We start from the raw sequence: 18,396 nt of genomic DNA, 5'->3' as shown, positions 1-18,396 counted from the left end.
ATGGTAGCTGGCAAACTTCTTCCTGGAGGGATGAGTAATGGGAAATAACATGGGCTGTGAGGACTCCCTATGACCTGGGAGGCTCTTAAATTTGGACTGGATGTCTTCTCCATCACCATGGTAGCGAGGGAGTTGCTGCAGGGGTATCCAGTGGAGGTTTTGCAGCTTGTGCTATGCTACATGTCAGATGTGGAGACTAGAGGGGTCTCCCTGAGCTGTGTGCCATGGTCTCAGACCCATCCCCAGCTGTGCAGTATTGCATTGCATCCCTGCCATGTCCTCATCTCATGTCCACCATTTCTCTTGGCTCCTTCATGGAGGGTTTAGGCAGGAAATCCTTCAGAGGGTTTCTTGTAGGTGGCCAGGGTCTTTTATGTGCTGGTGTCGAGTCGTGATCACCTGCTATTTCTCCTAGGAGACTCCGGCAGAGTCCCGAGAGAAGAACCGGTCATGCATCCTGCTGGGCTTCTTTGATGACCATGATGTCTGGCACTTCCTTTCTGCGGCTGCTTTGTTCTTCTCCTTTCTGGTGAGTCCTGCTGTGCTGTGCAGCCTCAGCCTCTCCTCCTCTTCCTTATTTTCCTTAGCTGTGAGGTGACCAGTGAGACCTGCAACCTTGAGCTTCTCTCCAGGTCCTGCTGACCCTGGACGATGATCTGGACACGGTGCGCAGGGACAAGATCCCAGTGTTCTGAGCCTCTGATGGACGGAGGCGTGGGGGTGTGCCAAGCCACTCGGCTGAAGGCACCAGGCTCCCGGTGTCCATGGAAATGAGCCTGCTTCAGTGGCCTGCAGCCTTGTGGGAGCAGAGGAGCTGGATCCCACAGTGAGCATGACTGGGTGCTGTGGTAACTGGGGCAGGACCAGGAGGGAAGACGACATTGGCTCCCCTGCCACCACATCCCTGGGGCAGGCATGACATAGCATTTGCAGCCCTCTGGCTTGTGGGGACAGCGGGTGCTGGAGCTGGTGAAGAGGGAGGGGACAGGAAGCGTATTTAAGACCTTTGCTTCCCTTCCTCCAGGATGACATGCTCTGCTTCCTCTCTAGTGAGTGGGTTTGAGAATGCATTGCAGCTCCTCCTGTGTCAGCAGCCAGTGCCCAGACCCTGCAGGCTGCTGCTCTTAGAGAGCCACTTGGGCAGCATGGGGGGAGCATTTAGTTTCTGTCCTACTGCAATCCCAGTGTGCAGAGCAGCTGCTGAGTGAGCAAAAGGCTCCAGGCAGAGGTGGTAGTAGGGAACTATGTTCTTTTGTTGGAGAAGCTCCTCCTGTAACTGTTGAAGAGCTGCAGGAACATGTCCAAGGGGCTGCAGTGTTGCAGAGAAATGGGGACTAGAGCTGCATTGCCAGAGGCAGAGCCTACTGCCTTGCTACTGCAGCCCCTTTCACTGGCAGAAACTTAACAGCCCCCCACTCCTCTCCAGCAGCTCCCGTCAGCTGCTTGTCAGTGCAGCGTTCTCCTCGACAGCACCAGAAACACTGAGACCGTGAGAGAGATGGAGTGATGAGGCCTCAGTCTCATATGCTGGGCACCTCCTTGGCTCCTGCAGTATGCCCCAGTCTGGGAGCCTCGTTGAAGGGTTGGAGAGTAGAGGAGCTGTCCAGCAGCCCCTGACTTTCTCCTCCATAAGTTTACTTTGGATGGGAGGGTGCGGAGGAAGTCTTGGGAGCATTGGGGTTGATCTCAGAGATGTGGACAAAACTTCTTCCCCCACCTCTTCAAATTTTCTGCATCTGAAGTTTTTAAATGTCTTTGCATTCTTTCTGGATTCTCAGTTATTTGAAGAACAAGAATAAGCTATGAATTATTGCAGGTGTTGCATCTACAGTGTGACCTGCTTTGCTAATTTTGAATTAAAAAGTATTCTTTGAGGCCTGCTGTCCTTGTCTTTGTTATCTGACCATTTGTCCCTTACTGTATGTGCATGTATCCAGTGTTGCAGAGAGGCTCTGTTCCAGCTGTGCTTACCAAAGTAGTACATTGATAACTTTATACTCTGAGAAGTCTGCATTTCCCAGGAAGGTTTTGCAGTAACTAGTTCTTGCCTTACTTTTTTTCTTTTTTAAGATGGAGTTTGTCAAGAAAATAAAAGCAGTGTTCCTGGTTCCCTGCTCTGTAGGTCAACCTGAATTCTTCCCGCTACAGCTCTGAGCAGCGGTGTGGAGTTCTTGGGGCAAGGGCTGCATGGCTGTATTTGCCAGTCACTGCAATCCTTAAGTTTCACTAGGAGCAACCCGTGACTCTTGTAGACTGTTTCCAGAGTGCAGGTACCAGCGGCCTGCTTGTTCTGTTGGCTTCAGTCAGCCCCATGAGGGCAGTCCAGCCAGAACAGAAGCTCCTGTTTGGCAGAGGGCTGGAGGAGGAGTGGCACGAGAAGCTGCTAGCTAGGGTTCTCTCCCACCTCACAGAGCTACATGAGACTTGGCTGTGTTTTCAACATGGCATACAGAAGGTGGCAGTGGTCCTGATGTGCTGGGTTGGGTTATGTGCTTTGGGCTTGACTTGCAGGTTTGTTGTGCAGGTAGAGCTTTGAACTTCCAGTGTGCTAGGAGCAGGGCAGGTCTCAGACCTGTAGCTAAGCATGGCCCAGCCTTCCTTGGAGGTGTCACCATGGGCTGCAGGGAAGAAGAGGATGCTTGCTTTTATCTGAACCAGGAGAAGAGCCCGTTTTGCATTCTGCCCCCCTGCAACCCTGCCATCTGTTCTTGGTCTCCCTAAAGTGACAGGATCCAGTGACACAGGCATGCCTGCAGCTTCTTTGTTCTTCCCCCAGGGAGAGACTGCAGGAAAGCCTGAGCTGCAGAATCTCCAAATCCTTGCTGCTGAGTGTGGTGAGGCTAAGCTGCTCTGATCAGAGCCTCACAGTGGGGCTGCAGAGTTCTGCCTTGCCTGGCAGCTTGCTATGCACATGGAGCCTTGTGAGCTTTAGTACTGACCTGCAAATGTGGGGGCTGCTGTAGGAGCCCAAACGCTGTACTTGCAATTATGTGATCAGTGAAACCACACGCTGTGGTAATGTCTGTGCTATGCAGGAGGCCGAGGTGTGGAGCTCGCCTGTGTGGTCATGCAGGGATGCTCAGGTAGTCCTGCTGCCAGCACCATCTGCTCTCTCTTCTCTCTGACTGTGTTCCTGTTCCCAAAAGCAGGAGCAGAAGGCTTAGACAGGGCTGCATGGAGGCACCTGGGGGCTGTGTGAGGAGCTGCAGGGGTAGATCTGTTGGGAGGGTGACAGTTTTGTCACTTGGTGGTGAAGTGAGCATGTGGGACAGTCCTCTGGGGGCAGGACTGGAGAGGCAGCAGCAGGAGAGGAGAAAGCTTCTGAAGGAGCCCTCACCAAGGGCCTTGCACTGTTTCTGCTAGGTGCAGTCACTTACAAGAACTGGTAGATGCTGCCTTCCACAGACTGAGATGCAGAAGTGGCAAGGGGAGCAACATCCCTTCAGAAACCTGTTGCTCTCGGCAAGCTGCCAGGATCCTGGAGTTCGTAGGCTTTAATACAAAGCCCTATTTGCTCACTGTGCTGCCTTCAGTCCTGCTCAGCCTGGTGCAAGATGGGCCTTGCAGGGCTGCCCTTAACCTGTGTGTGGCTGTGGAGAAAGAGCAGCAGCTCCTCTTCTTTATGAAGAAGTCAAGGATGCATCAGAGAGTACTGGCAGCGTTGTTTCCTTTCCTGACTGAAGAAGACCATGTGTGTCTCTGGCCTTGTCTGGTTTTGTTACAGCTATCTTGTGTTTTAATGAAAAATATTCCTTCTCCCCTTGTCCGCTGTACTGTTGGAGCTTGTTCCAAGCCTGTATTTGTTTCTAACCGAGAAGCTGGAGATCTTCTCTACTTGTGAATGTGAGAAGGAGCGGTAATGTTGAGCAGCAGCAGGCAGGGGCGGTGTAGGAGGTGGGAGAGCAGCAGATGGGCTCACTGCGCTGAGCAGAACCGCACAGCGTGTGCATGGCACAGCACCAGCGGGGTGGGAGACTGGCACAGAACAAGCAGAAAAACATGTGAGAGAATTAAATGTAAGGAGAGATGGATGGAGGCAGAGCTAGAATCATCTCCGTACTGCTTTCAAGCCCCCTGCTGATGCAGCGGTGTTGAGGATTTCCTCTTGGCTTTGACCTGCCTGGTTTCTGTTGGCACCGCGGGGCTCAGCCCAGTTGGGTGCTGGCAGAGGTGCCTCTGGCTTGGCTGTGGTGGGCTGGTGGCATTGGTCCCTGCTTCCCCGGTATGTGCTCATCCCTCCTACATTCAGTACAACCTGCTCCTAAAAAGGGGAACAAACAGTTCAGTTTCCTACTGTATCCTTTCCAATTTTTTCTCCCTCTCTGAGCTCATGTGGCTCGCTGTAGGCTGAGGAGCATAGTGCAAGCAGGAGCTGCCCTTTGTATGGTGTGGAAACCCTCCACGCACAGATACCGATTTCAGCAATTGGTCACTAAATACTTGCAGTTACTTCCTGGGTCATGAGAGACGCACTTGCTGTTTTTTATAAGCAGAAGTGCTACTAACACTGTGATTAATCTAACTGGTGTTTTTATGCCTCCTTCACCAGTGCTGCATCTGCCTTGCCCTCAACCTCCTGAATGAAAAAAGCACATGCAGCGCTGTCATGGAGTCAGGTGACTTTGGGTAGTGATGAGGGGAAGCAGCCTGAACCAGCTTCATTTGTATTTATATTACAAATATAATATCAGTTAGGAATGGATACTGATGTTTCTGCTGACAGATGTTGCACTGCTCACGTGTCCCCTGCCTGGCGGCACCACAGGGCAGCAGCCCTGAGCCCATGGCCTCAGTACCGTGTTGCTGTGCTGGAACTGGGATCTGTAGGAGCAGTGCGGGCTGCAGAGTGGTGTTATTTCTCAGCCTCTGAAAAGCTGTGATTTCTCCTCTCAAAAGTGGCAGGAGGTCCTATCCCTGGAGGTGTTCAAGGCCAGGTTGGATGGGGCCCTGGGCAGCCTGGTCTAGTATTAAATGTGGAGGTTGGCGGCGCTGCCTGCAGCAGGGGGGTTGGAGCTTGATGATCCTTGAGGTCCTTTCCAACCCAAGCCATTCTATGCTTCTTCAGTTTTATATATCTTGAGAGCCCCGTGCCTTTCTTTTCTTTCACACAGGGAAAGAAGCTGTACTGAAAAGAACGCAGACTTCAAGAACATTTTCCTTTTTTTAATAAAATACTATTGTGTTCATATCTATACAAATAATTATTACAACTATTAAACAAAGTATTACATATAACAATAGAAATCTCAGAGCTCTGAACAAGATCATGGGTTTAGATATTTACACCTGAATACGACACATTTGTAAAAAGATGTCAAAATAAACAGAACAAGATCTTATTTACAATTGCAAGACGATGTTCCTCCTCATTCATTATATTCTTCTACTGCACATTTCCTTTCTCTGTTACAAAATAAGAAGGGCTTTCCGCTGGAGCTGTATCTGAGTAATTTACAGCTGTATAAAACAGGAGCACAGCAGATAATTCTGGGCCGAATATAAATAATTTACATTGTGGAGGGCAACAGCATCTCTGAATAATCTCCTGTGGCAAAATCCATCTTTGCTTTCCTTCTCACAGTGAGCAGGCAGGAATGTGGGGACAGCCCATTGCTGTCTCGGTTTGCATTTGTGATTGCTGAAACAGCAAAGCATATTGCAGACTTGAAACCTGCTTGTAAAAATGCAGTCTGATGAGACAGCAGGAAATGCTTTTTGTAATACAAAAATTTGCTGCTAAGGTAAGGGTCAGCAACTTTAAAGACGAATATGCTTTTCTTCAGAAATTATCTTACAACTAAAGAATGGCTTTTGTGTAACCAAGTGAGGACTGTCAGCAAAGAGAAGATGGTTCTTTATCATCATGACCAAACATTTCTGGAAGTCTTTCACCATTCACAGAATAATTCGCTATCAGTACAACGTGTGGAGGTAAAGTGTGGGTGCTTTAACTCTCAGCTGTACGGTAAGGACAGCAGAGGCAGCGCAAGGTTGACAGTGCCATCCTCCACACACTGTGCTCAGCTGTGGAGCCGCCAGCACTGCTGGACTGGGCAGAAGGGAAGAGGAGCAGAAGTAAATGCAGACTGGCTGCTGAAAATGGATGGAGCTCCTTATGCCACTCCATTCAAAAGCAAACACACAAAAAAACCAACAGCACAAATTTGATCATTCCAGTATGAATAAATTCAATTCTACTCTTTCTTTCCAAGTGACGGTGGGGTTATTATTGAAGTGACGAGCACTAAAGTTGAGTGGGAAATAGGGCAAGATCGCAGCTCTCAATGCACCTGACTGTGTTTGGCCATCCAGAAGCAGAGGGTGGCACAGGCTTGTGAGCAGGGCTGTGTGAGTATCTCTGCATAAGGTAGACAGCTGGGAGATGAGAAGTAACGAAATGACACTTGTTACTAGAAACGCCTGTTGCATTTGCCCTGCCAAGTGATGTATTTTCTGCACCAAAACCCGTCGCTAACCACAGTGGCAGCACAGCTTTAAAGTGCGTGGGAAATGTGTGCAAAATGTCAGAGGCCCTGCACTAGCACTGCATCTGTAATTCAGAGGCGCTCCTCTGATGGTGGCGGGGGCTGTCAAACACATCCAGTATGGCTTAAACCATTTCTGGGAACTGTGCTTTGATGAGCCCCTTACTCTCAGTGAAACCCAATGAGAATGCTCATACATGACCAGTTTATTGCCTGCTGTCAGCTCAGTCTGATTCTGCTCATATTCTCCTAGTTTTTTTAAGGGAATAATCAATTGATTTCATTACATTGAAATACATGCAGTTCATCCCTAGGCCGTTTGTTATTGTTTGTGGAACATGTTTAGGACAAGCTGGAGGCCACAGCTACCCACTGCTCATTGACTGCAGCAGTCCCACCCCAGAGGTAGTTCTGAACCACTCCCTTTTGCTACTTCTGCTAAATGAAGCAGCATGGAACATTCCTCCTCTCTTCAAACACAAAGCAAACCTTTCAGAAAGGTACTATGAAACTGTTACGGAAGAGAAAATTCCACTCTCAGGATAATAAATTGCAATTAAACCTTTTCCAAATATATCTTTGAAAACAAGAGAGCTTTGAATTGATGAAGAATTCTTGTTGGAATTGTAGAAGTTTGCCAAAGAAAATGTGGTTTTACTTGTAGAATGAAGAGGCGAGAGTAATTAATTTACAGTGAAGAGGAAAACAAAAGCAATTCCATAATTAAAAGCCAACAGAAAGTACCTAACATCTCACTTTGTCTCTTTTAATGCAAAACACCCATTCCATCAGCTGTTCATGAGCACCAACACATGAGAAACAATCTGATAAAAGCACAATCACCCCAAACCAGGGCACCTGGCCAGGCTCAGCAAAGACAATCTTGAACTGCGAATGATGCCACAAGACAGACTACATACTAGAGCCAATTTTTCTTCTAATTAATTTATTTAAATGCCAGTCAGCAATGAGGATAATAGAATTGGGGAATAAATAATAGAATTTGGACAAATGTCTTCACGTGAATCTCTTGCAGCTAGGTGTTCCTACATTTGCTTTCATCCTAAACAAATGCCATTGGGAACACTTAGCATCATTTATGGCATATAAAAAGACTCACATTGGCCTGTGGTTGAACTTCAACAGAGATTGTCCTATTTAGTTGGGGTAATGGAGTGGTCTCCATCCTGGTCTTGGTAATTTCCATAGTAAGTCCAGACAGGCACGGTGATTACATAGGAACTACCACACCCCATAAAAACAACACAAGGTACAATCCTCTGGAGGAGAATGGTCACGTGGTAATGAATTTTGAGCCATACACCACAAAACTGTGCAGTTCCTGCAAATTCACACAGTTTTTGCATCACTAAAATGACTGTACGGTAACTGCCTGCACTACGGGTATCCTATGAGTACAATTGCTTTTTGGTCATCTTTGTAAACAGAAAAGGGGAATATAAAACATACTGCCTGTTCAAAAAATTGATTTGCAACATAAAAAATAAATACAAAAAGCCAACACTTCCAATGTGTTCTGTTATGAATACTCAGGATCGCATTTACCTTAATACAACACCAGTGAAATTTATGGTGAAACCAATCTGAAGGAATAAATATACCCATGCAAGCGTATAGGCTCCCTTACAGCTTTGACAAACAACCCAAACTGCTGGAGCCTTCCCAGCAAAGGAAACCAACGCAAGTAAGAAATGAGTGAGGAGTAAGAATGGCTCTTCTACATTCCTCTGTACAGAAGACCACACAGCATACCATGCAACCGCTTATTCTATCCTCCTGACGTAATCATAATCACTGGAGCCATTCAGCACTATGGAACTCCTCACGCTCCTTTATGGCACCCCATTTGGGATCTACAGCATCAAGGAGACCAACCTGGCCCAAGAGTCTGACCAGACAAAACTCAGAGCCACAGTTTGTTCCGTCAGAGTGAAGGAGTGGTGGTCATTGCTAATACAGCTGCAATCTCAGCTGTTTGGAGGCAAGCACAGAAAAGCAGGCTTGCTTTGAAGTGAAATAAATACTCCATCAAATATTTGCACTAAACACAAAAGAAATGAAGCACCACTTACATTTAGTGTCCTAAAGATAAGCCCCATCTGAATTAAATGGTGATAACCTCATTTGAAACAACCATTTTACTTGGCTTTGCAGGAAAACACCAGACCCCAGGTTACAAGAACGGAGACATTATCAGCTAACTACAGACAGCCCAATTCTGTTTTATGCTGAAGCTTCCTTACTTTCCTGAAGCAGTATATAAAAAGGACTTGGCAAAAATGGGGCCTTAACAGTCCAGCTATGAAAAAACTTTCAGCTACCTCTTTGGGGCTCCTATTCCTCAGTATTAGTATTTATGAGTATTGAATATGAGCCAGCAGTGTGCCCAGGTGGCCAAGAAGGCCAATGGCATCCTGGCTTGTATCACAAATGGTGTGGTGAGCAGCACTAGGGAAGTAATCCTGCCCCTGTACTCGGTGCTGGTGAGGCCTCACCTCAAGTACTGTGTTCAGTTTTGGGCACCTCAGTACAGAAAGGACACTGAGGTGCTGGAGCAGGTCCAAAGAAGAGGAACAAGGTTTGTAAAGGGCTTGGAGAATATGCCCTATGAGGAGCAACTGAAGGAACTGGGGCTGTTTAGTCTGGGGAAGAGGCTGAGGGGAGACCTTATTGCTCTCTGCTAGTACCTCAAAGGTGCTTACAGAGAGAGCAGGGTTGGTCTCTTCTCACTGGTGACAGGTGACAGGAGGAGGGGAAATCATCTCAAGTTGCACCAGGAGAGGTTGAGGTTGGGTATCAGGAAAAACTTCTTACAGAAGGGGTTGTTAAGCACTGGAATAGGCTCCCCAGGGAGGTGGTTGAGTCACCATCCCTGGATGTGTTTAAAAACTGTTTGGATGTGGTGCTCAGGGACATGATTTAGCGGAGGGCTGTTAGAGTTAGTGTAGTATGGTTAGGTTGTAGTTGGACTTGGTGATCTTTAAGGTCTTTTCCAACCTGAGCTATTCTATGATTCAAGATGAAGGAGTATCTTCCTTTCTGCTCTTCAGGAAAACAAAATAAAACAATTACTCAAAAACAACTCAGGGAACCTGCCCCTGCCCCATCTCACACAAGAGCAGGGACACGGGGAATGAAGCTGTCAGAGGTCCCAGGAGCGCTAGCGTGATGCAGAGATACGAAAGTGTTTGGAGCTTACACTCCCCTGCAGCTGTATCTGCTGGGTACAGGAGGACTGCTTACAAGAAAACTGTTATTTGTAGAATACAATCTGGAATGGTATTTCCAAGAACTTAAATTAAAAAACATATTTCTGCCTAAAAAAATCACACCACAGAGCCATTAAATAAATAAAAATTACCTAGTTCTTCCCTTTCCTTTAAAAGAAATGGGATCAAAATCTGTGAAAGCATATTGGGGTCTCAGCTAGTACACACACTCGCTCTGTCCCTCACACACACAGAAAGTCCCTCTTCCTTGTGACGCTCACATCACGTCTTCCTGGCGTACAACTTTCCAATCTTGACACATTCACATTCTCTCTTCACCCACAACCACATGGGTTTAGACAAAAGGTGCATTCAAGTGCAAAGTACTGATACTATATTAGGCCCCAATGCTGCCAGCCACAGTAAGCAGACACCGTGCCCATGATCCCCATGGATTCTGTGGGATGCCATGGGCTCACTGCTGCTCCCGTGTGCTGACCATTACAACAGGGGGCTGTCAATCACAGAAACCAGTAAGCTGGTGGCTGAGCATGGGCCAAAGAAAAGGAAAGGGGGAAAAAAAAAAAGACATTAAGAAGGTGCGAAACAAGGTACAAAACCACCCTGAGGTAACTTGCAGCATATGAGCAATGAAATGGCAACAAACAGGACTGCTGTCCCCACGGTACTCCGGTAGGAGTACTAAGTTACATTAAAATGTTGGCCAAGTTCAGCAGCAACAGATGCCATCATTAAACAAGATCCACACAAATTCTTCTTTGAAATAGAAAGTCATGCATTAAAGAAATTTCAATTTTCTGAAACAGTATTTTTAATTTCTGGCCACGGAAACACATGGCAATTTTTTGCCAGGTCAAGTCAGCCTTAAGTCAAGTGGATGCAACAAGCTTCAAATAGACAAAAGCTGCACAACAAATGCCTTTATCAATTAACGCCAGATTAGCAGAGACTTGTCTTGTTATGAGGCTCCCAAAATATTTTACAAAGGAAAAAGAAAAACCTAAGCCACTTGAAGTTCACCTTTAGTTTCAGGTAAACACGTCATAAATAAAATGAAACCTGTAGCACTTGTTTTCCTGTGTCCTGTTTGGATATTCTCACCTCTTTCTTTACATCCAAGTACTACCGAGAGTGGCAATCAGACATCAGGCTTGATTGTTGTAAAATCAACAATCAGTATTTGCACAGCTCTAAAGTTGCATTCTTACCGTTTACTTGCAAGTAAGCATTGCTATAGGCACTGGTGCTTTAAAGTTAGTAAGGTGGATAGAAAGTGTGTATATAAATACGGAAGGTACCTATATACATACATTTAGGCAAATAAACAGTGATGCTATGAATGGTCTCTTCAGGGATGCCGGTAAGATCCACTTTCTTTTTCTTAAATATATAAACAACTCATCAGATTAGAAGTCAGTGTGTCAGTCTTCATACAGCTGAACTGCAGTCATGACCTAGAATATGGCTTATATTGTGGGCGGGTCGGTTTGAGGGCTGCTTGGAAGAATCGGAAGCAGATGTGTTTGCAATGGAAAGCAAAGGCGACATTGCTGAACCATCTGGAGGAAGAGCAGTGGCTATTTCTGGAAACAAAGACGTCAAGTTAAAATTGGATAAGTGTGATGTATTGGTCATGTGCATTGGTGGCATATCCGGAAGCAAAGGAAAACTTGGCTGAGCAAAACCAACGGGCCGGGGAGGAGACAAGATAGATCCAAATCGATTGTTCAAACCTCCACTACTCGGCTTCTCTGTGCTTGGATTAGGAAACATTTGGTTGGGAAAGTAAGGGATAGAAATGTCATTGGAAAGAGTGGGGTGGGCAGGAGAGTAAGGCGGGTAGAAGGATGGCAGCGTATTTTGGGGATCGACAGGGATTAGGGCTGGTGTTCGAGTGGCACTAGGTTGAGTAACTGGGGGAATGAAGGACGTGTTGGCATTTATGGGTGGATTCATGCCACCCTCTGGGATAAAAGGGAACCCAAAGTTCTGAGAAAGTGTGTGTTGGTCAGATGCTGCATTGTCGTTGGACACTTGAGGGCCGTCAGACATGAAGCGGACAATGCTTCCTCTCTTTTCTATAGCAGACTGCTGGCGCCCAAGGATCATACTGCTGCTGGTAGACAGGGGCAGGTGGGGAAGACTAGGGTCAAAGACATTGCCGTGTCTTTGATTTCCAGATCGATTCCTTTCAGGCTGCCGTATTTTAGAGCTGTTGTTATCTTGTAAAGGATGCCTCGAGCGCTGAGTAACTGAAGAATTTGGCTGACGAACAGAAGGCTGCCCTTGTTCGCCATTTCCATGAGAAACTGCAGGGTGAGGGTGAGTTGGCCTCACAACCCCGTGCATGTTGCTGGAGACAGGTGTATTCATGTGGCTCTTTGTTCCATGACTGTCTGTCATCCTCATGGGATTGGACTTTTGTACGGAAATGTTTGGGCTTGTATTTCGACCCTGAATATCTCCCGAGGAAGATGAAGTTGAGAAGGGAATAGTTAAAGAGCTGTTCCTGGTGTTAATTGTACTGATAGACATGTCACAGCTTTCCCTGTTCTGACCATCGCCATCTCTCCGGATGTGGACACTCTCTCGGGCTGGGGGACAGCTGTACTCAATCGTGGAGGATGCACCACACTGCGTATTCCTTGGATGTTCCGGGATTGATCGCTGGCTTCCACTGACTTGATCGCCAAGGTTAGGGGCAAGTAAACTCTGCATAAAACTTTGGTGGCACGTGTTTTCATTTTCCCTTGATGGAAGGGAATTTCCTGTTGGAATACCTTGTACTGGCTGGTAAGGCAATCTCTTCTGCCTTTCAATGGGTGGCCCAGTATTCTGACCAATTCGAAAAGCTTGTGATTGCATGCCCCTGAGGGATGACACAGAATTACCAATTTCACTGTTTCTTGAGGCCTGCACATCGAAATTGCCTGCAGGTTGTTGGTTGGGTCCTGCTGGCTTAAATGTCTGGCAATCAGAAAGCCGTTGTACATCTGAGCCAACCGTATGATCAATGGATATGCGGCCCTGCATATTGTGAATGACCAACCCTTTATTTCTAGAAGCATCGATGTAGCTTCTCATTTCAAGCTGGTCAGAAACTCTAGGGCCTTGAAGAGAGATTCCTATTCTCTGCTCCGAATTAGAGGGTGTCTTCCCAATAAGTGCCTCAGCAGAGTAGCTGGAAACTCTGTTTCTCTCCTGCCTATGAGGAGTGCAGGTCATGTCCGAAGGCCTGGTTACAATACTTGCCTGGGATACCATTTGTGGCTCTAAGCCCCTGGAGGTCATCAGCCTCTGCATGGGATTGTGCCCTGATACATGCTCAGAAGCTGAACCTTGCTGCCTGCTGCTAACATCTTGCTGCTGTTGATGCATAATGTCCTGATTTATATGGCTCTGAGGGTGGTTATGATGGTTTCTGCTTGTTGCAGGATTTTCACAGTTCTTTTCAGGCTGGGAAGCTCCAAAGTGCTGCTGCATCTGCTGCTGCATTTGCTGGTGGTGAGGATGAGGCTGACCACCTTTCTGCCGTGTCTGATCACTTCCATGGTGTTTCTGCTGTAAAGAAAGTTGTGGGGCCTGGGTTCCCTGGATGAGATTACGTTTCTTTTGCATTTGCACTTCCTGCTGTATTGTTCGCTGCTGGTGGACACCATGGGGTTGAGAGTGGACTGAGTTTTCCCCATGAGTGACATGGTGCTGCAGCTGATACAAGTGGTGCCTTTCTCTTAATTGTCCAGCCTGCTGCTGCTTTAAGTAGGGATGATTGTTGTGAAGGTGAGATATGCCTTGACCAGGAACGTGCTGAATTGGCTGCAAATGCTGCCCTGCTGTGCCTTGCTGCTCTGAAATTGGTGGCTGAGAGCTGCACTGAACTTCAGTTTGTCTCAAAGCTGGTGTTACAAAGTTGCTGTTTGATGGGAATAGCCTATTGAGGCCATCTGTGTGCCCCTGGCTGCTCAAGGATGACACTGAATTTGATGAATTAGAAGGCATCTGACCGACCAGCATCTGTGTTTGATCAGCAATACCCTCTGGTGTTCGATTCATCAGTGCCATCCCTTCAAGCCTTAGAGGTGCTGTCTGACACTGCTTTTGTCTCTTTGCTGTAGAAAGCAGAAGGTCATCCTGAACAGCCCGCTTGGCAGAGTCTTTGCGACCTTCATGGTTTTGCTGCTTTAAGTGTGATTCCTGAAGCTGAGGAGCTTGCATGGAGTTTGCCCTAATAGCATTCAGTTGTTCCTGAGCATACTCACTCATCATAGCTGGTCTTGGAGATGGGTTGACATATGAACTAGATGGAAGAGAGAGACCCACAGTTGCAGGAATGCTTGCTGGCTCTGAAGGCTGGGATAAACTTGAGCAACTCACGAGGGGATGGACAATGCGGCTCTGGTGTATCAGGTTATTCACACTTAAACTGGTTATGCTCGGTGACTGGGAAGCTGAAATCTGCAAAGAAGAGTTGGAGGTTTCCACACCTCCTACAGAACAGCTTGGTTTTTCAACCTGTCTATCAACATTTGTTTGTACTGTATCCTGAGCACTGAATTTGTTTGACGCTGTTTCTAATGGCCCTGCATTGCTTTCTTTCACTGGTAGAGGTTTAAAAGTCTGCTGCTCTCTCTCCAGAGTTGCAACTTCAGTTGACTTAGATATGGCATCCCTCATGTTAACTTGTATTCCTCCTCCACTTTTCTCAAGGCTTTCCTGGTCAAAAATAGCTCTTGCTGCAAGAGCAACTATGTCAGGTTGTTCTGAAAATGTGCAGTTGTTGCACGTACTGGTTGACGTGTTGCTAGTAACATCTTCTCTGGTGGTATCTGGTAACATTGATGCCACAGAGAAGCCTCGGCTGCTACCAGAACTGGTTGACATTGGGGAGTCTGCCTGCCTGCTGGCAATGAGGGCAGCACTAACTACTTCCTGATCAGAAACACAGGTGTGATGCTGGGAGAGCGCATCACCTTCAGTGTTCATTAACAAGAGTTCCTGCTTCTCGGGCAAATCAACATTTGATTCCACTGATTTAGAACTTTCCATGGGAAAATTAGAATGCTCCCCTTGAACAGCAAAAGAAGAGCTTTTTTCCACAACTGTTCTTTCTTTCGTGAGATCAGACAGCATTTTGGTCAGACCCTGCCCTTCCAACAAGTCCACATCTTGCATGACAACTGAAGAACCCTGCGGAACGCTGCAGGATTCTGAAGTTGTTCCTGCAGTGGAAGTCTGACCTGCCGTGCTGCTCTCCACTGCTGATGCCCCAGAAACCTGAGGACTTGTCCCATGTGCTTCAGTTTGAGAGGATGTTAAGGTGCCAGGGGGCTCACAGCGGGAGGAAGACTCTGACGAGGCTGTGCTGGTCAGTGGGTTGCTCTGAGACTGACGCACCGGCAGGAGAGGAGCAGCATCCCTGGCAGTTGGTGGGACCAGTGCCAACCGTTCGGACACTGCAAGCTGCAATGGCGAGGGGGTCGGCAGCTCTGCCAAAGTTGTCTCTGGTACAGGACAGGATCCCACTGCTTGCTCTGAGCACTCAGCTTCTTTGGAAGGAGAAATACTTGCACCACTCACCTGCAATGTGGCTAAAGCTTGTGACGCTGCTGGAATGTTCTCAGGCAACCCCTCACCCTTTGAATGCTTTGCCACAGCTTCTACAGGAACACTGTCTGCCTTACCTGCATCTTTACAAGGAATTGCTGGACAGGAAACTTTAATGTTGGCAGCTAGGTGTTTTTTTGTACTCTGCTTTTTGTTTGTCCTTTTTGATTTTGTATTAGACAGAAAGCCAGCAGCAGCTTTTTTGGGGGAAACACTTGTTGAATTAGATGCACTAGTTAATACTGAACCCTCCACAGGCACTGAGGGTGGCACTGAAGCTGGCAATGACACACAGTTAACTGTGGTGATCTGGTTATGGACAGTTGTGGGATTGGTAGGGTGGCTGAGAGACAAGTGCAAGCAGCTTTGTCCAGCCATTTGTGATATGCTCTGATTGAGGTTAGCTAAAGCACCAAATGTATTGAGAGCAACATTGGTATTTGGATCTTCGCTGGTGGTGGGTTGAATAATTTGCATAGGGGCTTGATTTGAAGCTCCAGATGACGACATCACAGGCTGCAATGCAAAAAGCTGCCCGTTTAATGAGATTGTTTGGGGATGCTGTTGATTTGACATTGTAACTGAAAATGTCTGTGTAGAGCTAGAAGATGGCAAAGAAGATGGCCTTGGTAATATATGGACAAGGTGTTTTCCACCAAAGGTCTGTGGAAGATGGGCATTTTGTACAGAGTTGCTAGAGTTTGCAACTGCCACAGGCCCATTCACAGGAACTCTGACAGAAGCAGAAGGCTGGGCAGAGAGGAGAGGAAGAGGATTCTGACTAGCAGCTTGAATAATTACGATTTGTTGACTGACATTTTGGCTAGGAACTTCTGCTCTCACAATTGGAGGACACGGAGCAGTGTTTGGAGGCTGGAGAATGATGACATTCTGGTTCGCTGGTGCTCCTGTCACAGCTGATGCAACTGGTTGAGCCATCTGAATTACCTGCATAGTTGAATTTAATGGAAGGATACTTCCTGCAGCCTGAGTTTTAACCTGTGGTTGGCTGATTAATGGCTGCATAGGTAGGGATGGGCATGAGGGCAAGGTAACTACAATCTGTTCAGCTGCCTGCCCATCTGTAGGCAGAGAAGTATTCAAACTAATGCTTGTCGTCAAAGGCCTGCTGTGAGCAGGAGATACAGTACTAGCCCCATTAACTGGCTCACTTAGCAGCGCAGTCATTATACTGGATGGCGTTTGGCTTAGTGGCTGGACAGTATTTCCTGCTAGCTGCAAAGTTGTCCATGTGGTCTGTGTGTTTCCAGCTGAAGGCATCCGTGTAAGGCTACTCATATTTTTCAAGTCTGAAGGGACAACACCTGTAGAGCCTGAAAAAGACCAGCAGTTCTCTAGGGGACTGGCAGGCAGAGTGCTTATTACCGTTACAGCCTTCATTCCTTCTGCTGCAGAAGTCGTGGGCATGTCAGCACTACTTATTAAGTTTGTACTTTTGAGAACATTTACAGAGGAAAAACTGTCTGCAGTAGACAGTCTCACAGATGGCACAACAGCTGTGCCAGTAGTTGAAATTACAGAGCTTTCCTGAAATTCGTTCCTAGAATTAGGTGTTTTTGAGCTGGTTGCATTCATATGTTGAACTTTCTCAGCTTCCATGGAGGCACTGGAAGGAAGGCTGATTCCCTGCACGACTGTTTTCTTTGCTGACTTCGAGCCACCTTCATCATTTTTACTTTTGGGGAGACTTTGACCATTCTGCAGTGCATTATCTGAAGAACACTGTAGGCCCTGTTCTGTTCTGGATTGAGAAGCATTCTGTGAGCTGGCAGTAGCAGTAGCAAGCACACCTTGCTCATTCTCTGGGATGGAAAGTTCAAGAGTGTTCCCTGCTGGAACCACCTGAGTGGGTGCCAGTGGAGAAACTGTACTCTGAGACCGTGGTTTGTTTTCTGCAGGGTAAATACCAGAAATTGTCACAGGAGTCACTAGGTTGCAAGTTCTCTGGACTGGAACAACATTGGCTGTTTGCTTTTGTAAATTATGACCAACATTAAACGTTATCCCCTGGACAGATGCTCCCTGGTTATTTCCATTGGGTTGACTCCCATTTGAATAGACAATAATGTTCTTTTGAACTTGATCACTAGGAATAACAACTGAGACCTTTGCATTTTTGAGATTCCCCTTCCAGTGGATCGTAGGATCATCATACAGGCAAATATCATTGGCTTTCAGTAGTTCGATGTATCTCCCATTTTCCTTTTGGAGTTCATCCAGTTGTTTCCGCAGTTTTTTAATCTCTTCAGCTAGAAAACAGTGAGAACAACCCATGACATGAGCATCAGTGCAAATACTAAGTAACGCTACCAAGTGGTTTGGATAATAAGTTATATGTAATACTGAAATAGGCTATTAATAATGTATGCTTTCTTCAATAACATAATAACATAAATGAAGACTGTCCTGATAAACTTTTCTACTGGGCAGGAAGGTAATGAACCCCACAAACTACTCCACTCCCGATATTCAGATATGTCTAATTAATTAGTTAAAAACATAAAATAAATCACATAAAACTAAATAGTAATCAACTTCTTTGCTTAATGAATGAAAAGCAAATATCAAAATTGATATTGATGAAATTGATAACCTTGTAGTATTCCAGTTTCATTGCATATAAAAATGACATGCAAAACTAAATAGAATGCATCTACATCAAGCCACAAAATCCAGCAGTGGAATTGGAGAGAGCTCACCTAACAGAAAAATCACCTAGGATTTTCAAAACCAATCAGATCAACAACATAAACTATTTAATAGTATTCCACTCTTTGTGGAGAAATAAAAACCACAAACTGTAACATTAGCTCTGAGATTATTTCTGTCATATCTCCACCACTGTATTTGTATGCCTCCGTTAAAGGAGAATTTAAACGAGGTATTATATTTTTATAAGGTAGGTTGTTATTGCTTTCAAAGTGTTTGAAAGGAAGAAAAAAAAAAACAACTGGATGAAGAAAGATCCATCTTTCCAATGAAGAAAATCTAATCCTGAGTTTTATCAGAATTTTTTCAGCACATTACAGTAGAAA

The 18,396-nt window shown here is 46.3% G+C and overlaps 2 protein-coding genes across 4 annotated transcripts in view; one reads left to right on the top strand and one right to left on the bottom strand.

The window, feature by feature from the left end:
• The window catches only part of SIDT1 (SID1 transmembrane family member 1), a 40,479-nt gene extending 38,605 nt beyond the window's left edge, over positions 1-1,874 (top strand). For both annotated transcript variants that reach the window (XM_004938161.5, XM_004938159.5), the window contains 2 exons: positions 416-529; positions 633-1,874. In XM_004938161.5, the coding sequence (XP_004938218.2) occupies positions 416-529; positions 633-695 (177 nt within the window). In that variant the 3' untranslated portion in view covers positions 696-1,874. The remainder of the gene's footprint in view (positions 1-415; positions 530-632) is intronic.
• Positions 1,875-5,142: 3,268 nt separating this feature from the next.
• USF3 (upstream transcription factor family member 3) overlaps positions 5,143-18,396 on the bottom strand; it is a 29,876-nt gene continuing 16,622 nt past the window's right edge. The window contains exon 6 of one of the 2 annotated variants that reach the window (XM_046939770.1): positions 5,143-17,610. In XM_046939770.1, coding sequence (XP_046795726.1) covers positions 11,165-17,610 — 6,446 coding nt within the window. In that variant the 3' untranslated portion in view covers positions 5,143-11,164. The remainder of the gene's footprint in view (positions 17,611-18,396) is intronic. The other variant, NM_001277825.2, reaches the window with a different exon arrangement.

This window comes from Gallus gallus, chromosome 1, assembly GCF_016699485.2.
Source record: "Gallus gallus isolate bGalGal1 chromosome 1, bGalGal1.mat.broiler.GRCg7b, whole genome shotgun sequence".
In the NCBI taxonomy this organism is placed as follows: domain Eukaryota; kingdom Metazoa; phylum Chordata; class Aves; order Galliformes; family Phasianidae; genus Gallus; species Gallus gallus.
This window is presented reverse-complemented; position numbering and strand designations above follow the sequence as displayed.